This window comes from Carlito syrichta, unplaced genomic scaffold (assembly GCF_000164805.1).
Source record: "Carlito syrichta isolate Samal-C Ts95f unplaced genomic scaffold, Tarsius_syrichta-2.0.1 Scaffold305880, whole genome shotgun sequence".
NCBI classification, from domain to species: Eukaryota; Metazoa; Chordata; class Mammalia; order Primates; family Tarsiidae; genus Carlito; species Carlito syrichta.
Window position 1 is genome coordinate 204,235 of NW_007249976.1, and position 19,961 is coordinate 224,195.

General features: G+C 56.1%; 1 protein-coding gene across 4 annotated transcripts in view; it reads left to right on the forward strand.

Annotated features, from left to right (window-relative positions):
* PHLDB1 (pleckstrin homology like domain family B member 1) overlaps nucleotides 1-19,961 on the forward strand; it is a 53,100-nt gene that overhangs the window by 14,979 nt on the left and 18,160 nt on the right. For 2 of the 4 annotated variants that reach the window (XM_021714934.1, XM_021714933.1), the window contains exons 4-12: nucleotides 2,217-2,342; nucleotides 3,979-5,327; nucleotides 7,734-8,015; nucleotides 8,421-8,561; nucleotides 8,668-8,805; nucleotides 11,916-12,071; nucleotides 15,354-15,464; nucleotides 15,613-15,702; nucleotides 18,621-18,761. In XM_021714934.1, coding sequence (XP_021570609.1) covers nucleotides 2,217-2,342; nucleotides 3,979-5,327; nucleotides 7,734-8,015; nucleotides 8,421-8,561; nucleotides 8,668-8,805; nucleotides 11,916-12,071; nucleotides 15,354-15,464; nucleotides 15,613-15,702; nucleotides 18,621-18,761 — 2,534 coding nt within the window. Of the gene's footprint in view, nucleotides 1-2,216; nucleotides 2,343-3,978; nucleotides 5,328-7,733; nucleotides 8,016-8,420; nucleotides 8,562-8,667; nucleotides 8,806-11,454; nucleotides 11,584-11,915; nucleotides 12,072-15,353; nucleotides 15,465-15,612; nucleotides 15,703-18,620; nucleotides 18,762-19,961 lie in introns of all 4 variants that reach the window. The other 2 variants (XM_021714932.1, XM_021714935.1) reach the window with 2 other exon arrangements.

Genomic DNA, 19,961 nt, shown 5'->3' on the forward strand with positions numbered 1-19,961 from the left:
GTGTGTGTGTGTGTGTGTGTGTGTGTGTGTGTGTGTGTGTGTGTGTGGTGTTCCCCTCTGCATCTCTGAGATAGGACCCACCCTCTCCTTTAGCCAGTGTTCCCCCTCCAGATGTTCAGTTCCTCCACCCACCTGCACACAGCTGAGTTCTGAGCCCCTGTGGGCATGAGGGGCGCGGACCACAACTTTGGCTGACCTTTGGGGGTGTGAGGTGGGAGTGGGCAGAGAGGGGGCTTCTTCCCAGAATCAGGCTAGTCAGACCCCCGGGGACAGCAGGGGCCAGTGCTGGGGCAATGCCTGGGGCCCCTGAATGCAAATAGAAAGTTAATTTGGGCAGGAGCTGGGTTGCTCTCAGTCCTGCTGCCCTCCTGCCCGCTCTATTAATACGGATCCAGCTCTGCTGCCTGGCATCACTATTTATAGTCCAGAGGCGGCGGCCACACCCCCCTGTGGGGGAGGGTGAAGGGCAGAGGAGGGGGCAGGGAATGCACAGCTATAGGGGCCACAGTGGAGGGTCCCTAGATGCCCACAGCCTCCTTGAGTGGGCCTGGCGCTGCTGGGCTGGACTCTCCACCTCCTTCCCAGTCTGGACTGTGCTGTCAGGCCCCATGATCCCCACCACCCATGACCCTAGGGTTGAGTGAGTCTGTCTAGACCCTGCACACTCATCATTAATTAGCTTGTTAAATGGCTGAAAGGAGGAGGAGGGACCTGGCAGGGCTCTTTCTGAAACAGCTGTGGTTGTAATTAGGTGGACTATGTGGTTGGCTATTATTTATTCCGGTTATGATTACTCTGGGATCAGCTTCTCTGATTGGTGACTTGGCAGGGAAGGCTACCTTGTCTCCCAGCCACCAGTCTCCCAGCCACCAGTCAGCCTTTAGAATTGATGCCCGCCTGCCTGGGAGGGTCTGTGGATGTACCAAGGTAGTGGGTGACTTTGTCCACTGTGGTTATCTGCTGTGGGCTTCTCAGTCTGCTAAGCCCTCCCACCCCCATGACCATGCTGCAGGGGTCTTAGGAACAAGCTCTCGAGCTTCTCAGTAGGGGGCCTGTCAAGGTACCCACTTGGCCTGGGATGCCTCTTGCCCTTGTGGCCTGCCTGAGCTGAACTGTCTCAGCGTCCAGGAATGTAGATTTCCCTGCCAGTCTTAGCTCAGACTGGCATGAAGCTTGGGGCACCAAGTGGCACCAGATTGGATAGACAGGAGGCTGGGGCCTGGGGACAGGAACGTGGACAAATTGGAAGGGTGGGTGGTGGAGAGCAGGAGGGCTCTGGCTTCTTCCAGCATAGCCTCTTCTGTGGGAGCCCTCAAGCACCTGGTGTGGCCAGAAGGTGGAGTTCTGCCAGCCAGTATTAGGTGCCTGTGGGCACACCTGCTGCTGTGCACACTCCTGGTGCCTCTGGCTACATTTTCTGGCTCCCACACACCCTCCCCCTTCCATGTACTTGAACTTCCTAGGCAGGACTGGGCTTGTGTCTATTGCCTGGGAATGTGCTCTGCTGAGGCCGGGCCCAGTGGCCTAGGTTTGGCTAAATTCCAGGAGAGACCAGAGAGGAGACAGAGATACTTTGTCGGAAAGAAAGAGGGTGGTGGTCATTACTAGACTCTCAGAGCTGATGGCAGCTCTCCTAAGGTCACACAACAATACGGAGTTGGAGCAGATTCTGGGTCCCGTCAGGTCATCTGACTGGTCCACGGTTTTTCCTTGTCCCCTATCTCAGAGCTTTTTTTGTGACCCCGGAAGTTGCTGCCTCTCAAATGAACCCTTCTACCCAAGGGGCAAATTGGTGGATCATGGGTACCTGCTGGGGTGGGGGGACCTGGGTGTCTATGTTCTCTGGAGAACTTCTCCATTTACAGAGAACCTTCACATACACTGTTTATTACCCCAGGAAGGTGAGTGCTATTGTCCCTACTTTTCTAATGCGAGAACTAGACCTCACCTGGAGAACTCACAGCTAGGAAAAAGAAGAGGAATTAGGATGAGGGTCAGATATTGGGACTCATCCACTAGTGCTCTTTTCACTTTGCCCTGTGCTGTGCAGCCCTGGAGGTGCCCATCTCAAGCACAGGCAGGTCAGATGTGGATTGTGTGGACTCTGTGAGTGCAAGTGCACCAGCTCTTTAGAGTTAGAGGTGAGCCTGCTAGAGCTGTGGGGTGGGTGTGGCTTCAACCCTGCCTGCCCTTCCAAGCATTTGCTTTCTCCACAGGCTGCATGTTGTGCCTGGGCCAGTCCACCTTTCTCCGCTTTAACCACCCAGCTGAAGCCAAGTGGATGAAAAGCATGATTCCAGCTGGGGGCCGGGCCCCTGGGCCCCCCTACGGCCCTGGCCCTGGTAGGTACCCGGCTGGGGCAGGGGCTTGGGCTGTGGTACTCCTTGGACAGTCCTCCTCTTTACCCACTCTACCACACTTGAAGTGTTAGGGCAGGACAGCAGCCATGCTCTGGGCTCCCTGCCACCTGCTAGGGGGGTGGTAGAGAATGCCAGACAGTGGGGCCACTGGGAGAGATCCAAGGCAGTGCTGCTTGGCTAAAATTGGGGACTCATGTGCCTTGAGGGACAGAGGACTCTCCCAGCCTATACCCCACTGCCACTGAGTGTCCGGGATCTTGGCCCATTTGTATCACCACCAGGGAGCCTCACCCTAGAGGGTGGCCTGAGGGGCAGAAGGAAGCATTAGGTTGGACCCCTAGCAAGTTCTGGTGGGACCCACCTGCTGGTGATCATGTCCTTGGGCCCTGCCCAACCCTCAGCCTGCTGATGACTCAGTGGAGCAGCTGCAGTGTGTGTGTGAATTATTGATCCCGAGAGGAGAATTAGTGATTGTTCTAGGGAACCAACACAGGCTCCCTCAGCCCAGCTGCCTAGGGGGTTGGGTGCAGACCAGGAGGCTACCACTGGGTTTACCTCCCCAAACTTTGCACTGACATTTAGATGGCTGTGGGATGACGGATGCTGGGATGGAGACACGTATGTCAGATCCATCTAGTGGTGGTATCAGTGGCCTAAATGTAGAACCTGGGGACCCGAGGAAAGGTGGGTGGTCACTGGGATCACAAGTATCCGTGGCAGCCCCTCTGACTGTGTCCCACACAGCCCCTGTAATTTGGATCCAGATTCAGTCTTGCAGAGACTTTCCCTTCTCCTCTCCATCCCCCCCAAGTCTTTTCCAATCCCCTGGGGTCTCAGAAGCCTAGGTCCACAATCCACTGCCTAGTTATTTTACCCTGCCTCCATTCTAGCCTTGTCATGCCACCCTCTTTACTGTTTGAGGCAGTGCTTCCAGGGATTTCTGATTGGTTGACTAGGGCTGGGGCATGGCAAAGGCAGGCTCTTGCTGGCTTAATGGGATAATTGGAGCCACTGGGCTGCACCTAGCTGCTGGCCAGCCTGGCTTCCAGGAACCAGCCATTAGCACCAGATCCCTCCCTTGTCTCTGATTGGTCAGAGTGGGGCAGCACACACCCCCTCGCCTAGCCCTGAATGCTTTGTTGTTTTTTCCCCCATGAGCTTCGTGTGTTGGGAGGCCCTGATATCCTGTTAGACTAGGACCCCCTGGAACTTATGACCAACTCTATCTCCTTTACATATGTCCACCTGCCTTTTCTGAGGAGACATATAGGATGTTGGGGAAAGCAAGGCAGAGAGGAGTCTAGTCTTGGAGTGAGTTGGCAACAGCTAGGCTTAGAAGTGCTTGGCACTGTTGCTAACACTGTCCTAAGTCATTAAATGGAGGCAGTGGGCCCTTTATAGAAAGGGGAAACGGAGGGTAAGCAACTTTGCTAAGGTTGCATAGTTGGTCAGTGGCAGACTTGGCTGGTGCCGGGACCCAGATTTCCTGGCTTCTTCTCCAAAGCCTTTCTGGCCTCACTGTGCTAGAAGGAGGTGGGATAGTGCCCTCGCTCTTATGCTTATGCAGCCTCCCAAAGCCAAAGACCAGGGCCTGAGGCCTCTTTGCGTTTCCCTTCAGCAGAGTCTGAAAGTCTGGTGAATGGGAACCATACCTCGCAGCCTGCGACCCGGGGACCCTCGGCCTGTGTCAGTCACAGTTCCCTGGTGAGCTCTATTGAAAAGGACCTGCAGGAGATCATGGACTCACTGGTGCTAGAGGAGCCTGGAGTTGCTGGCAAGAAACCTGCTGCAACCTCTCCGCTGTCACCGATGGCTAATGGTGGGCGCTACCTGCTGTCCCCCCCAACCAGCCCCGGCGCCATGTCTGTGGGCTCCAGCTATGAGAACACCTCTCCAGCCTTCTCTCCACTCTCCTCACCAGCCAGCAGTGGAAGCTGTGCCAGTCACTCACCCAGCGGGCAAGAGCCAGGACCTTCTGTGCCCCCGCTGGTTCCTGCCCGCTCGTCCAGCTACCATCTGGCCCTGCAGCCCCCACAGTCCCGCCCAAGCGGTGCTCGCTCCTCTGAGAGCCCTCGGCTGGGCAGGAAAGGGGGTCATGAGAGGCCTCCCAGCCCTGGCCTCCGGGGTCTGCTGACAGACAGCCCTGCAGCCACTGTCTTGGCGGAGGCCCGGAGAGCCACTGAGAGCCCCCGGCTGGGTGGGCAGCTACCCGTGGTAGCTATCAGCCTCAGTGAATACCCAGTTTCCGGTGCTCGCAACCAACCCACCAGCATACCTGGCAGCCCCAAGTTCCAGCCTCCAGTCCCTGCTCCCCGCAACAAGATTGGCACCCTCCATGACCGCCCTCCCAGCCCTTTCCGTGAACCTCCAGGCACCGAGCGGGTGCTGACAACCAGCCCCTCACGCCAACTGGTGGGCCGAACATTTTCAGATGGGTTAGCCACCCGCACCCTGCAGCCTCCTGAGAGTCCCCGCCTGGGCCGGCGGGGCTTGGACAGTATGCGAGAACTCCCTCCCTTGAGCCCGTCTCTGTCCCGACGAGCTCTCTCCCCACTGCCCACCCGGACCACCCCAGATCCCAAGCTGACCAGGGAAGTGGCAGAGAGTCCTCGGCCCCGGCGCTGGGCAGCTCATGGGGCTTCACCAGAGGACTTTTCCCTAACACTAGGGGCACGGGGCCGTAGGACACGGAGCCCCTCACCCACACTGGGGGAGTCCCTGGCACCCCGCAAGGGCAGCTTCAGTGGCAGGCTGAGTCCAGCTTACAGTCTGGGCTCTCTTACTGGGGCTTCACCTCGCCACAGCCCCTGTGCCCAGAGGAAGCTCTCCAGTGGGGACTTGCGGGTACCTGTCACGAGGGAACGGAAGAATAGCATCACAGAGATCAGTGACAATGAGGATGACCTCCTGGAATATCACCGACGGCAGCGCCAAGAGCGGCTCCGGGAACAGGAGATGGAGAGGCTGGTGAGTGGGTGCCAGGGAGGTTGCTGCCGGCCGTGGCAGGGTCTCTGCCAAGGCTCAGGCAGGCCACCTGGCAGAGTGGAAGGGGCCCTTGGGTGGGGCCTGGGCTTTTCAAGCTTTCCTTCCTCTAGGGTACTTTAGTGACCAGTATCTCATGGTTTTGGTGCCCTGAAGAAATTACTTTGAAATTGCTAAGGCTTTATTTTAAATTCTTGCTCATTTTGCCTTTATTCTCCAACATAGCATTTGTTTTCATGTATAAATTCAGTTTCACATTATTTACCTGAGTAACGTGACGCTCTAGGAAAACATACCACATTTATGGTAAGGCCTTATACCTCTCGGTTTAGGAACTAGGTCTTGACAATGAGAAGAATGGATTTGTCCAAGAGAGAATGAATTTGTGCCAGAGAGAATGAACTTGTCCGAGGTCACCCAGCAAGTGTAGCAGAGCTGGAATTGGAACCCAAGTCTCCTGTCTTTCTGACTCTGTCTGAGACTTAGTCTTTAGAAAAGCCCTTGGTCCTTCTTTTTTGCTTCCCTTTGCCATCTACAAATGGTGGGAGTTGCGCTCTCTGGCCCAGGCTTGATCATCTGGGAGTGTGGGTGGCCGGGAAGAGGGAGAGAACAGGGTGGGCAACCCCTGGCTTGGGTCCCGGCTGACCTATGTGACTGTGACTGTATGTGTCCATGTGCATGAGTGTGGGTGCATGCAGGGGCTGGGTGTGGCTCTGGGCAGCTGTCTTGGAGAAGGCATCTGAGCTGGGTGGGGGCCGGGATTCCCCAGATAGTGCAAGGAGCTTAAGGGGTTCTGGCTGGTGTCTATACGCTTGAGCCCATGTATGCAAGAATAAATTCTGCCCTCTCTCCCTTGCGAGCAGAAGAACAGGGTTCCTGGGGGATCCCAGGAACCCTGGGGTAGGTTTGAGGATGAGAACCAGAACCGAGGAGGTTTGTCTGAAGACCCATTAGGAAGAGGTTGGGGCAGTATTGGGTAAGGGTGTGGGACAGTGTGTTTGTGTAGGGAGGGGAGAGATGAGGCAGGATCCCCAATATTCCTTTTTGCATCTCCTGTTCCCTGTTTTTGTCTTGCCCAGACGAGAATGCCTGGCCACCCTGGGGTCTCATCCTGGAGAGGGGGTAGTGGGCCTGGCACAGGCAGAGGAGTGGACCCAGCCTCCTCCAACTCCTCCATCAGCCTCCCTGCCCATGCCCGCATACAAGCACACACCTCACCACCAGCCCTGACCTGCCCCACCTGCCACTTTAAGCCTTGGAGGCTGCCCGCCCAGCCCCTCCCACCACCTCAACCAGGCTGCTTATCTGGGTCCTGGGGTGGAGGTGGCAATACTAGCCCAGCCTCCTGGGTGCTGAGGCTCTGTTCCTGGTTTTTTGTTTTTTTTTTTTGCCATGGAACTGGGCAAGCATGAGGAAGGGAGCTGGGTAAGTATATGGTGTGGGGTCATGGCCAAACTGTAGGTAGCGAGGGACACCTCAGGAAGTCAAGGGACCCTAGACAGCAATCGGGCCAGGCTTTAGGGCTGGGATGTTATGAATGGGAGAGGAGGACAAAGACTGGGGACATCCTTCCTTCACCTCCTGGGCCCTGAGAGGTGCCTATATCTGGGTGTGTGTGTGTGTAAGAGCAGATTAAGTGGCAGGACCCTGGAGTACTCACACCTGGTTCTGGGCATTCAAGGACTGGCAGCAGCCCACCCTGCTGGTAGAGTCAAGGACTGCCTCAGGGTGACTTAGAGCTGAGGTGGGGACAAGGAGAACTGTGTCCCAGGTCTACCGCTTCTCCATGTGTGCCTATGGCTGGGTGTCAGGTCCTTTTGGGCCCCTGGGTCTGTTTTCCAACCCTGTCTGTCTGTGTAGGTGCCTACCTGTCTGTATGCTAGGCTGTGTTTATCTGTGTGAGTGTGCGTCAGTGTGCATTTGTGCATGTCAGGGCCAGTGTCTTTGTACCTGCCTGTTAACGCAGGGCTGGTGTGCGCGTTGTATCCTTGTGTGCCTGTGTGCCAGTGTGACTTCGCGTCTGTAGGCCTGTGTACTCTGTCAGCACGAGCATCTGAGTTTTTCTGGGTCTTATTGTGATCTTTAGTCTGCTTGCCAGCGTGTATTTCCGTGTGTGTTTGGGTGTGTTCCTGTGAGTCCATGAGGAAGCCCCATCCTGGGGTAGAATGAGAAGGGAAAGGAAACAGGAAGATGGGAGGGGCTGGCCACATGGGCAGGTGGCACAATGCCTGGCTCCTCCTGCCCATTTCTAGGGCAACCTGCTTCCCTCTACCCTGCCCCCAGATCTTGGAGTTGGGGCGCTCTCTCTCTTGATAGGACACTGACCCTGGCTCTGGCCCCACCAGGCCTCAGCATTCTCCCTTCATGCTCTGTTCTGCCCACCTTCCCCAGGAGCGCCAGCGCCTGGAGACCATCCTGAACCTGTGTGCTGAGTACAGCCGGGCTGACGGCGGACCTGAGGCTGGGGAGCTGCCGAGCATTGGGGAAGCCACTGCAGCACTGGCGTTAGCAGGCCGGAGGCCCTCACGAGGTCTTGTAGGGGCCACTGGGGCCTCAGAGCGGAGCAGCGAGGAGCTTGGAGGTGGCACCCAACGCCTGTGGGAGAATGTGGAGCGTTCAGATGAGGAAAATCTCAAGGAGGAGTGCAGCAGCACTGAGAGCACCCAGCAGGAGGTAGGATTGAGCGGACAGGTGGGGCAAGGGACTGGGGGTTGGACCTGCTGAGGGCAGAGGAGGTGGTGTAGTGGATGCCAAGGCTCAGTGAAGGCCCCACAGAGGGGGAAGGATCAGGTCTGGAAAGAGATTGGAGGTAGAAATGAGGAAGCAGGGAAGAGAGGGAAGTGTTGTTGAATATCCCAAGCTATAAATATGCTTTATGGGCAACCAGGCCTGACACTTAGGGATAGATCTTTATTTCCTTGAGCAGAGCCCTTACTGCTCCCCTCACAGGGAGGGGAATTAGCCCCATGTCTCAGTCCAGCTACCCTTTGCAAGTACCCGGAGGAATAGGTGATCCAGTCTCTTAGTTTGATCCTGGAAGGCATAGGCCTCTCCGCTGATGGTTTCCCTTCCCTCCAGCATGAAGATGCACCTAGCACCAAGCTCCAGGGAGAGGTGCTAGCCCTGGAAGAGGAGCGGGCTCAGGTTCTGGGGCATGTGGAGCAGCTCAAGGTCCGAGTGAAGGAGCTAGAGCAGCAGCTGCAGGAGTCAGCCCGAGAGGTGAGCCAAGAGGGCCCTGGCTGGACTCCTCCCTAGGCCAAGTAAAGGCCCCAGAGAGGGGCCTGAGTCCAGCTGCCTTGACGGGGACCGTACTGTCTGCCCCCAGGCTGAAATGGAGCGGGCACTGCTGCAGGGGGAGAGGGAAGCAGAGCGGGCACTGCTGCAGAAGGAGCAGAAGGCAGCGGACCAGCTGCAGGAGAAGCTGGTGGCCCTGGAGACGGGCATCCAGAAGGAGAGGGACAAGGTAACCCACACCTAGCCTGGTCCAGTGCTGGGTACCAGTGGCCTGGGAGAGAAGGAGAAATGTCTTCTCTGGGGCCCTCTACCACTTACTTGATCATCCATCCTGCACTGCAAGTGGTCTCTGTGGCCCTCTGGGGACAGGGGCCTTGTCCTCTGTGGAAGGTACCGCTTGGAGGGCACTGCCAGGGGCTGGGCTGGTGTCTGGTGTCTTCTCTGTCTGGGTCTCTGTGCTACCTCTGGGTGCCTGGGTTTCTGCCATTCCGGGCCCTTCATGGCCCTTCCTAGTAAGTGCCAGACCCCATTCTTGGGCACTGAGCACAGCCCAAGGGACTGATACTGGGGAGTGATTCAGGTTTGCATTCCACCACCTGGAGAACAGCTCCCTCCAGGTGCTTAGGTGCTTAGGTTGTGGTCTTTGGGAGATGGTCCTCAGGCCTCTGCTTTTCCTGAGCTTTCAGGATCTGCAGCCTCTCATCCCAGATGGTCCCAGCTCCTGCCCCTGCCCCTTTCAGATTTCGTGCCAGCCTGCAGGGGCTGCTCCGTCCCACAGGGGCCGTGCCAGCCCACACCCAAGATGCCCAAGAACGTGCCAAAAGCTCTGAAGTGGAGAGGGGTCATCTATTTCTGGATTTGACAGTATTTTTTTAAGAATTTAATTTTCCTTCTGGATTTTTTGAGAATATCTTCCTCCTGTTCTACATTTGGAGGGTCTTAAAAATCCTTTGACCTTTTTTTTTTTTTGGAGCTTCGGCTCTGGCCCCCAAAACCACACTCCCAAATTCTGTGCCAAATTAACTCCATGCTTACCAACCAGGCCTGCACTAACGCCCCTCTAATCACTGTCCTGGGTTCTCCGCATGCCCCTAACTGCCAGTGCCACCCAGGCGCGGCTAAGCCATGCCTGCTTTTGCACTAACTCTGTGGAGCCTCCGTGCCCCTGGCTTCTCCCCTCCAATGTCACCTCCTTCCTTTCTTGTTGTGGGACCCCAAAGTTTGATCAGAAAGGAATTGGCAGGAGAGTACAGCTCAGCTTTACTCCATGGGGCATTGGCAGGAGGGGCGTATGGGTGGGGAGAATGCTTGGCTGTGGAGCTGCTCAGCTGTAAGTGCTACTCCCACTAGAAATGCATAGGCCACTGCCTGAGACTGCAGGAGGTAACCCAAGGAAGCCTCCTGGAAGTTTCCTGCACAGCAGGCAGGCTATGTTCCACCCTTCCCCAGCTTGCCCTGGGAGGAGGGCATAAGGAGGCCCAGTTGTAGGCATGGCCTTGGAGGGCTTGGACAGGGCCTCTCTGCCAACCCAGTGGCTACCCTTCGTAGCTCTTTCCTGGGGCTGCCCAAATTCAGATACCTCAATTAGAGGGTGGGACTGGGTGGCACCCACTCCTCTGACCACCCCTGAGCCACCTAGAACACTGGGTATTTTAAAGGCTGAGTCCAAGGAGGAGGAAGTGCCTGGACTCCAGGAAATGGCTTGATCAGGTCCTCCTCTCTGGAGATGGGTAGGTGGGTTGGGTAGAGGTGTGGGGTTGGAGGGCACGGTTCAGCATTGGGGCTTACCCCCAGGGGCTGAAGCTCAGTATTTTACAAGGAAGCCTCACCTCATTTCCCACTGATGGCTTGCTGGGAGGACTGGACTTTGCCTTCCCTCTGGGCAGGAGAGGTTATTTGAGGTTGTGGTAGTGATGGTGATAGTAGTGGTGGTGGTGGCGGTGGTGGTGGTGATGGTGGTAGTGATGCTGACGGTGGGGATGGTTCACTCGGCTTCCCTCCCTAGCCCCCAGCCCATGGCCCTACTCTGGCTTTGGAATCCATTAATCACAGTTTCTCCTCTGCCTGCCTTTGGGAGGGGTGACTCACCAATTCCTCCCCTCGTCCCCTTCCCGCCCTCAGAGGTGTCATCTCGCCCTAGACAGAACCATCCACCCCCTCTCTGTACCCACTCCTGGGGCTCCTATTACCATGGCAACGGCCAAACTAATTGCCACCCTCATCTCTACTGAAGTTCAGCCTGCAGGGCCAGCACCCTACTCCCACCCCAGGCTGGAGGGGAGGGAGGCCAAGGGGGTTGGGCTGGGGCCCCCACTGCATTGCTGTAGCTTTAACATCCTCAGCTCCTGATTCACACCTGACCCCTGGATTTAACCCTTACCATCACTACCCTTTTCCCCAGGGTTAAATTTTGGTCTCTGGGTCATCGTAGAAGGGGAGAAACCGGTTCCGATTTGGGGATACAGAACCAGGATGGTTTGGAGAGAAAACAGAGGGCCTTTTCTTAGGCACTACCCAAACATTTTAGATGGAGGGACTCCATGAGACCAAAATCTCTGCCCTCCCCGACGCCCCTGCCTGTGCTGCCCCATCCCCTGCACTTCTGGGTCCTGTCTTAGCCCTCAGCTCCTGGCCTCTTCCCCTCTTTCCCGCCTCACGTTCCCTTTCTACGCTTTTCTTTCTCCTCTCCTGGTTATTCGCCCCTTTGATTCCTCTCTTTTCCCCTCTTCTCCCCACCCGCGTTCCCGACCCCCGTTTCTCTCCCGCCCTGGCCGTCCTCGCGCCCTGTCCCCTCCCGCCGCTGCCGGGCCGGAGTTGAGGAGTGTGTGTTCTGTTTCTCCCCTGTGCCCCGCCCTCCCCCTCGCCCTCCCCCGACCAGGAGAGGGCGGAGCTGGCCGCGGGACGGAGGCACCTGGAGGCCCGCCAGGCGCTCTACGCCGAGCTCCAGACGCAGCTCGATAACTGCCCCGAGTCAGTGCGGGAACAGTTACAGGAGCAGCTGAGAAGGGTCAGTTCCACCAGCCCCCCCTCCCCCGGCCCCCGTGGGCCACCGGCCCAGAAGGAAGCGAGGAGAGCAGTGGGACGGGACCACCCGGCCCCTGCAGTACCTGCCGGACACCAGGGTTGGTGCTGTGGCTTGGAGGGGACAGGGACGGTCCAGGCCGTGATGCCCGTGAAAGGGGCGAGGCCAAGCCGAGCGCAGGGGGTTGGGTGGGGGCAGGTTACTTCCCCAGTTTCCCCGGGTCCAGCCCCCACAACTCATGCCCCTGTGGCCTGGCCTACCAGGCCCAGAGTGGCATCGCGGGCACCACCCAACCCTCTTTGTCACTGTCGTTGAAGGAGGCAGAGGCCCTGGAGACTGAGACAAAGCTCTTCGAGGACTTGGAGTTCCAGCAGCTGGAGCGGGAGAGCCGCGTGGAGGAGGAGCGGGAGCTGGCTGGCCAGGGGCTGCTCCGGAGCAAGGCCGAGCTGCTTCGCAGCATCGCCAAGAGGAAGGTGTGCCCATCTGTTCCCGCTCGCTGCCCTGTGACTCCCAGCGACCGTGAGAGTGGAGGCCAGGGAGCCGAGTTTCAGTTGCTGTCGATGACCTCACAAAAGTCAATCTCGCTATTTTGTGCCTTAGTTTCCGCATCTGTTATAAACAGGCTGTTGTGAAGATTTGAAATCTGGATAGTAGAGCCAGCCAGGGGCCCTAGAAAAGGTGTCCACCTGGGTTCTGACCTTGGCTCAGCCTTGGCTTGGCTGATCTGTACAACGAGGGGGTTGGGTACTATGTCCTAGCCGGCTCCGAGGCGCCAGATGCTGTGATTGTCTGCGCCTGATCTCAGCCAGTTCAAGTGTGGATGGTGACAGGATGATGGGGCAGCTCTATGTGTGTGAAGGTCGGGGATAAAGCTGGGAGGGGGGGGCGTGTTAGCAAAGGTTAAAAAGAGGCGGCGGAGGAGAGCAGGGAGGATGGCTCAAGCGTTTCACACGCCTGCGACTGAGGCTTGTGTCTGTGCACATGCGTGCATGTGTGATTTGCCTGGGTGCAGTGAGGGTGTGGGAGTTTGGGCTGTGAGATGAGGGAGGGGTGTCCAAAAGTGGTGCGTTGAGGGATCTACTTGGTAGCCCAGGTCTGATGGTAAGTGGGGAGCCACTGGACCTCCCCTGGGTCCAGAGCCCATGCTTCTCTCCCTTAGTTGTTGTGCCTTACACATACATTCACTTTCGGGGCTATGAGACTAATTGATGAAAGGAAGGAAGAACCTGACATTTCCTAAGCACTTGAATGTGCCAACTGCCCTGCCAGGAGGCTTTCTTGGGTTATCTCATGTTATCCTCAGGATGGTCTCACAAGGCAGATGCTCTTATTCCCATTTTAAAGACAAGGGAAGTAGGGTCAAGAGAAGCTACTCATTTGCCCAAAGCCTCCCATTACATAGGCTTCTGATTCAGAATTGGAACCCAGGTCCGTTGGCCTCAAATCCCAGGTTTCTTCTACTGTACTAGGAGCTTGCACTTCTCCAACCTCTTCTTTCGGTCTGGGGAGAATGCAGAAGAGGGCCATAGATCAGCTAGTCTCATCCCTTTGAGGTCCTGATGGGTTTGACTCTAGGGAGTTTGGGTAGCGAACTCCACCTCCTGGCCTGGGGGACATGGTGGGATCACATTCTTCCCTATGCTCCTCCTCATGACTTGCCCAGCTGCCCCAGCTCCTCGTGTCCCACTCCAGGCCCCGTCTGCCCTGGGGCCCTGTGTTTCTTTGTCCTCTCCACTCTGACTCAGAATAGTTCAGAGTACCGGCCGTGGAGTCCAATGCTAGCTCCTAAATGTGTCAGGGTTCTCACCTATAAAATGAGTATAAAGGCACCTGCCTCAGAAGGGGTTAAGTGAGGTAACAAATGCAAAACATTTAGCAGAGTTCCTGGCTCCTAGTGGGTTCTTAGTAAATGGCAGTTCTTGCTGTGAGGATTACTGCCTAGCCTGCTTCAGTATGCTGTTGGACTAACCCCAGATTTAGGTCAGTTCTCTTCTTTAAGTCTTTTCCCATTCTTGCTCCTAAGGGTGGTAGTTTAAGGCCACCTTTTTCAGGAAGCCTTTCCGGAATTAACCCAGCTCATTTTCCACATTCCTTATCCTTCCCCTTTCCTCATGATTTTTTTGTTTTGTTTTCTTTTTTTTTTGAGTTGGAGTCTCACTCTGTTGCCTAGGCTGGAGTGCCATGGCACACTCACAGCCACCGCAGCCTTGACCTGCTGGGCTCAGGTGAGCTTTCCACTTTATCCTTCCAAGTATCTGGAACTACAGGCACATGCTACCATGCCCAGCTAATTTTTAGGTTTATTGTTGAGATGAGGTCTCGCCAAGTTGCCCAGCTTGGTCTCAAACCCCTGGGCTCAGGCAAACCTCTTGCTTCTGCCTCCCAAAGTGCTGGGATTACTGACATGAGCCACTGTGCCCAGCTATCTTTTCATTTTCTTGTAGCACTTGACTGTTGAACCAGGCACTGTGCTAAACGCCTTGTTGGGGATATGAAGACAGAAAAGACACTGGCCTTGCCCTTGGATCTTACATTTGGGGAGGGGTGGTAGAGGTGATGACAGATATATCCACAAATAACAGTAATAAAAGACAGATGGTGACATGGAATAATGAGAGCACAGAGGAGGGAGCAAAGAAATTGAGTGGCAGTCAAGGAAGGCTTTGGAGAAGAGTTCGGATTTGTTCTGGTCTTAGAGGATAAGCAAGCTCTCGATGGCTGGAGAAGATGGGGACAGCTCTCCTGGCCTAAGGGAGTGTCATAAGAAAGTCCTGAGAGTCTTCAGCTGTACTGCTGAGTGTGCAACCTGGCTAAGCCAAGAGGCTGTGGCGGGCTGGGGGGCAGAGGAGCTGCAGAGGGTAGGACCGGTGTGGGAGCCCTTGAATGCCGGGTAAGGAGTTGGTGCTTTATCCTGTGGGTAATGGGGAGCACAGAAAGGTTCTGAGGAGAGGAGTGATCTGACCTTATTTGTAGATTTTTTTTTGAGTTGGAGTCTCACTCCGTTGCCCAGACTCGAGTGCAGTGGCACGCTCCCAGCCACTGCAGCCTCAACCCGCTGGGCTCCAGCAATCCTTTCCACCTCAGCCTTCCGAGTAGCCGGAATTACAGGCATCCACTACCAGGCCTGGCTGATTTTTTTTGGGATTTATTGTATAGATGAGGTCTCACCAAGTTGCCTGGGTGGGTCTCTAACCTGTGGGCTTAGGCAGTCCACTCACCTTGGCCTCCCAAAGCGCTGGGATTACAGGCTGAGCCACTGAACCTGGCCTATTTGTGGATTTTATGTTATTTGGAGAGAGAAAGTACTACTTGTGAATTTTTACAAAACTGTTCAAGTAATACTTCTTTTTATAAAGTTTAGAAAGTTCAGATAAACAAACCTCAAAGGTCATTTTAGGAAGATAACTTGTGGAGTGGATCTGAAACTTGAGAGAGTGGAAGCAGAGGCTGGCGAGAAAGCCCAGGGCAGGGAAGCAGAGGGCCTGGATTTGGCTGTGAGGTGAGGGAAGAAAGATTTGGGGATTTGAGTTCTGGCTAGTGTGCCTAGTGGCATGGGGTCACTGGTCAAGGGAGGGGCGAGGGAAGGAGTCAACATGGCAGCCTGAGTTTTCCTCTGGTGAGTTGAGGCCATGCAGAAGAACTGGTTGATCCCTTTCATCTGAGACTGGCGTCTCTGGGCAGGGGAGACGGCCAAGCCCCATCTTGGACTCAGCCCTGTCTCTCCAGGGCCTGACTGACCACTCCGTTTCCTCTAGGAGCGCCTGGCCGTCCTGGACAGTCAGGCTGGGCAGATCCGGGCCCAGGCCGTGCAAGAGTCAGAGCGCTTGGCCCGGGACAAGAATGCCTCCCTGCAGCTGCTACAGAAGGTATTGTCCCTCAGGCTGGGCTGGGGGATTTGGGAGCAGGGAACGTGGGATGGGAGCACAGAAGGGCTGGGGTGGAGGTTTGTCAACACAGGAGTGTCCCTCATGTTGCCCCCTTGCCCTCTGACTCTCCGCCACTCTGGGCTCACAGGAGAAGGAAAAACTGACTGTGCTGGAAAGGAGATACCACTCGCTCACAGGGGGGAGGCCTTTCCCGAAGACAACGTCGACCCTCAAAGAGGTAACATGGTTGGGTCAGCCCCAGCGTCAGCCCCAAGGGTTGACCTGGGAGGCTCTGGGACAGCACATGGCACTTTCACCCCTGTGGCTGATGTTGAATGGAGTGTAGGGGCTTCTTCCTGAACTGGAGAGATTTGAGGAGGAATGACCCTGAGATCTGGGATTTGACCTTCCATGGCTACCAGCTACTTCAGTTTAGTTGTCGTCTGGGCTCTCAGGAGCCCATTGGTCTCACCATTCTGGGTGACTGTGAATATATGTGGAGTATGCCATGGGCCTGGGTGGGTGGGTGATTTGGTAGAGGTAGGGTTGTGTTGGGATCTAGCGATGCTGATCCTGGGGCTCTTGGCCTTCGGTCTGGAGTCAGGCTTTTGTCTCAGGAGGCAGCATTGTGGCCCCTTAAGCGGCTCTTTCTCAAGTCTGCATGTTTGGTGTGTGAAGTCCAAATAGAACATGTCTGATTTCCCCGACCTCTTTTTCTCCCTCCCTGCCTCACAGCACAAACAATTTAGGCCTGGGGTAGGGGGCTGGGCTGAGTGTGAGGGGTGTGGCCCCTCACCATGTCCCTTCTCTGTAGGCTGAGCTGCTCATCTCCGAGTCCTCAGAGATGATGCTGGGGACTAAAGCTCTGGGCCTGTTCTCAGAGTCCTCTCAGACTGGGGCCACCTCTGTCCCCTTAACCCCATCTGCTTCTACACTACTCTGCCCCAAGGCACAAGAGGTAATCACACCTGACAGCACGCTCTGCTTTGCCTACTTCCTTTCTGCCTGCCTGCTGAGCCCTGCCTGCAGCTCCTCCCAGAGCCCAGCTGAAGGGCGTGTGGTGATAATCCCTTGGCTGGCCAGCATTTGGGAGAGTGTGTGTGAGTGTGCCATCCCACTCGTCCATAGATTGCCTGGACAGCCGGTGCAAAGTCAGAGCATGGATTTGCATATTAACTTGCCTGTATTCTGAATGCCACAACATGCTGGATGCTCCGGCTCATTTTTCTCTTCCATGACCCCCAGAGAACAATCTGGTTCTAGAGCTAGGCCTGCATAGGCCCCATGGATAGGGCAGGCCTGTGATCCTTGGATTGAGCATGCACTGTGGATGTCTACCATGCTCCCAGCACCTAGATAAGCTCAGTTTCTAAGGGTGGGTGATGAATATGACAGTTCTTGTGATTTGAAGAATCCCACGATTGAATGTGCTGGCATCTTTCCAAGGACTTACCTTGGGCAGTGGGCATATTTTCCTGCCAGGCTTCCGGCTATTTCCCACTAAGGCCTCTTTCTTAGAACCCATCTTGCTCAGGCCCGTCTTGCTCTTGCTCACCTCCCCACACCCGTTTCCAGTTCCTGCCCTGGCTGATGGGGTGTGAAGGGACCCTGCTGCTTGATGCTGCATGTTTGTGCCCCACTGGGGGTGCCCAGGGTGTTGGAGATGGCGGGGTCTCTGGGAGCTGGGTCCTGATCCTCAGTGGGCTCTTGGAAGGCCTTCCCTGGGCATCTTTGCCTGTCCCAGTTGCCCAGGGCAAACTCAGGGATGTACCTTCAAGGTGCACCCAGGGCAGGAACTGGTTGCCAAGGTGGCTCCTAACATGGAGGTCAGGAGGAGACTTTAGACAGTCATGTCACCTTTTTCTGGTTCCCACCACCCTCTGCAGCCATCTGTGGCCACAGTGGGCAGCTGAGCACCCCACCCCTGCCCTGGATTTTGTATTGACCTGGAGTGATGGCCCTGTGGCCTGGCATGGAGTGTGGAGTGTTGGGTACTTGGTTGAACCCCCTTAACCTCTCCTCTGCCCATCTTCCCCATCCCACCGGGCACTTCAGGAGTATGTGAGCCTGGCAGAGGTTCTCCAGCTGTGCTTCCGCTTGGATCCCTATGCTTCTGCCACCTCCCCCGGCGTGCTCGCCCAGCCCCTGCCTGACAGTGAGGTACCAGCCACTGAGGGTGGCACCAGTGTGCAAGAGCCTCCTTATGGATGTCCCACATTCCCCCTTGGGCCTGAGTGGGACCTGGGTGGGGCTGGGGGGACAGCAGCGTCTTTCTTCAACAGCCAGGGAGAAGGGTAGCTGGCATCAGGGGGCTTGGGAGTGGTTTCCTGTCTTCCCTGGGGCCTTGAGAGCTTTCTTTGCTCCCTGGCTCGGAGAGAAAGTGGCCTTCTGCTCCAGGATGAGAGCATTGTGCTGAGAGGACTTGGCTCTCCTGGACTTGTGGGCTCTGCAGGCTGCCTCTGCTCTTTCCCTTCCCTCCCTGTGGGTACGGCCATCTCTGGCATTCCAGTTCCATTAACCTCTTGTATTCCCTTCTGCGCCCGGCCTTGCCCCAAGTACGTGACGCTTGAGCAGCTAAAGGCGACGTGGGGCACCTCGCCCCTGCCCTCAGCCCCGGCGCCAGGCCTGCCTCCCTGGGCTTCTGCCTCCCGGGACCTGGTTCCCACCACCTGCATTCCTCCCATGCGGCCCTCCTCCTCCTTCACTTCCGTCACGCCTTTACCCGAGGTGGGTGGTCTGTGAGTTCTTGCCACCCCACCCCATGACTGGAGTGCTCTGTGTGTGTGTGTTTTGCCCCCGCTCACCCGGCCTCTCGGCTCTTGGCCAGCCTGAGGGGAGCATTCCGTGCCGTGGGCTCTGGCTGGCGGCTGGCGTCATGGCTGGCATAGCTCGTGTCTGTGGTCTGAGAGTTGTACTCTGTTTCTGTTTGCCCTGAGCACATTCAGGGCAACTGTCGTCTCACTGTTTTTCTCTTCCTTTTCTTTATGCTTTCCTTTCTCCCTTCCTTCCTCCCCTTCTTCCCCTACCTTCCTGTCCATTTCCCTGACCTGGCCTTTCTCTATCCTTCCTCCAACCTTCCCCTCCTTCTTATTTCTTGGCCTGTCCTGTCTATCCTTCCCCTCTTGTCCCCGTCCCCCTTCCCATTCCCATCTCCAGATGGAGAAGCTGCTGCTCCCTGCTGTAGACTTAGAGCAGTGGTACCAGGAGCTGATGGCCGGGCTGGGAACTGGCCCTGCTGCAGCCTCCCCTGGCTCTTCTCCCCCGCCTCTGCCCGCCAAAGCTTCCCGTCAGCTGCAGGTAACCCCTCCACTGCTGTCCTGCCCACTCTTTGCTCCTGTCTTCTCTGAGTAGCTGCTGGCGATCCGTCAGCCTTACCCAGTGCCACCTTGAGTGGAGGAGTCAGTCCAGCCAGGGCAAAGGGGGGGCCTCTGGGCCCTGAGAGGGCAGTGGGGGTCTCTCTATGTGCAGCCATCCTGGCACTTTGGGCAGCTGCAAGGCCAGCCTCCTGAGTCCAGGGATGACATGATTGTCCAGTGGAAGGTGGTTCCGGAGCCGTGGTCAGGTTGGGAGCTGTTTGGTGCCCTATGCTGAGCTAGAATGTGGGTCTGCTCTGTCCTTGGCAGCCTCCAATCCCAGGACTTCTCACCCAGTCTGAGGGCCTGACATACTCTTGGGACTATCACAGCTGGAACTAGTGTGTCTTGTGAGAACTGCCAGTATTTTGTTCTCCTGTTCTCCCCAAGGGTGACACTTGGAGGCGGAAAAGTAGGGGACAGAGACTCTGAAGTTAGAGCCCTGAGGACAAGCCCTTGCTTTCTCAGAGTTGCCATGATAGCCATGGGCCTACCTGAAACTACAGCAGGCAGCTGTGGGGTGGGGCAAAGATCCTTGGGTAGTCTTTTCCCTAAGTTTCCTCCACTGACTTGCTATAGTGCTTAAGATTCCACTATTCAAGATCATGCCTTCAGTGGAGCCACTGCACCGCTGAGACTGTGGCCTCAGCTAAAGTTCCACGTTTCCTTTAGGAAGAATTTGGTCATATAACACCTCCACTGTGGGCCCGGCTGGTTAGAGACTTGGACATATTTTGATTCATTTAATCATCACCACAGGCCTTTGAGGTAGATGACGTTAACTCTGGTTTTACAGATCAAACTCTGGGGCCTGGAGAAGATAAGTAAGTAACTTCCCAGGGCCACACAGCTAGGAAGCAGCAGAGCTTATGCTGAGAGTCAGGACCTTGACTCTAAGGCCATATTCACTGGATGTTAGCACTGTAAGGGAGCTTGGCAATTATTTGGTCTAGTCCTAACCACCACCCCCCATTGCAGATGAGGAAGCTAAGGCCCAGAGTGAGGAGGCATGTGGTCCAAGGTTACACAGTCTGTAAGTGGCAGAGCTAGAATCAAAGGGAACTCGGCCTCCGGTTGGTCTCCTTCAGGGCCTGACTGGCACTAACTCCTTGGATGGGTCTGTTTACAGGTCCTTTCTCAGACC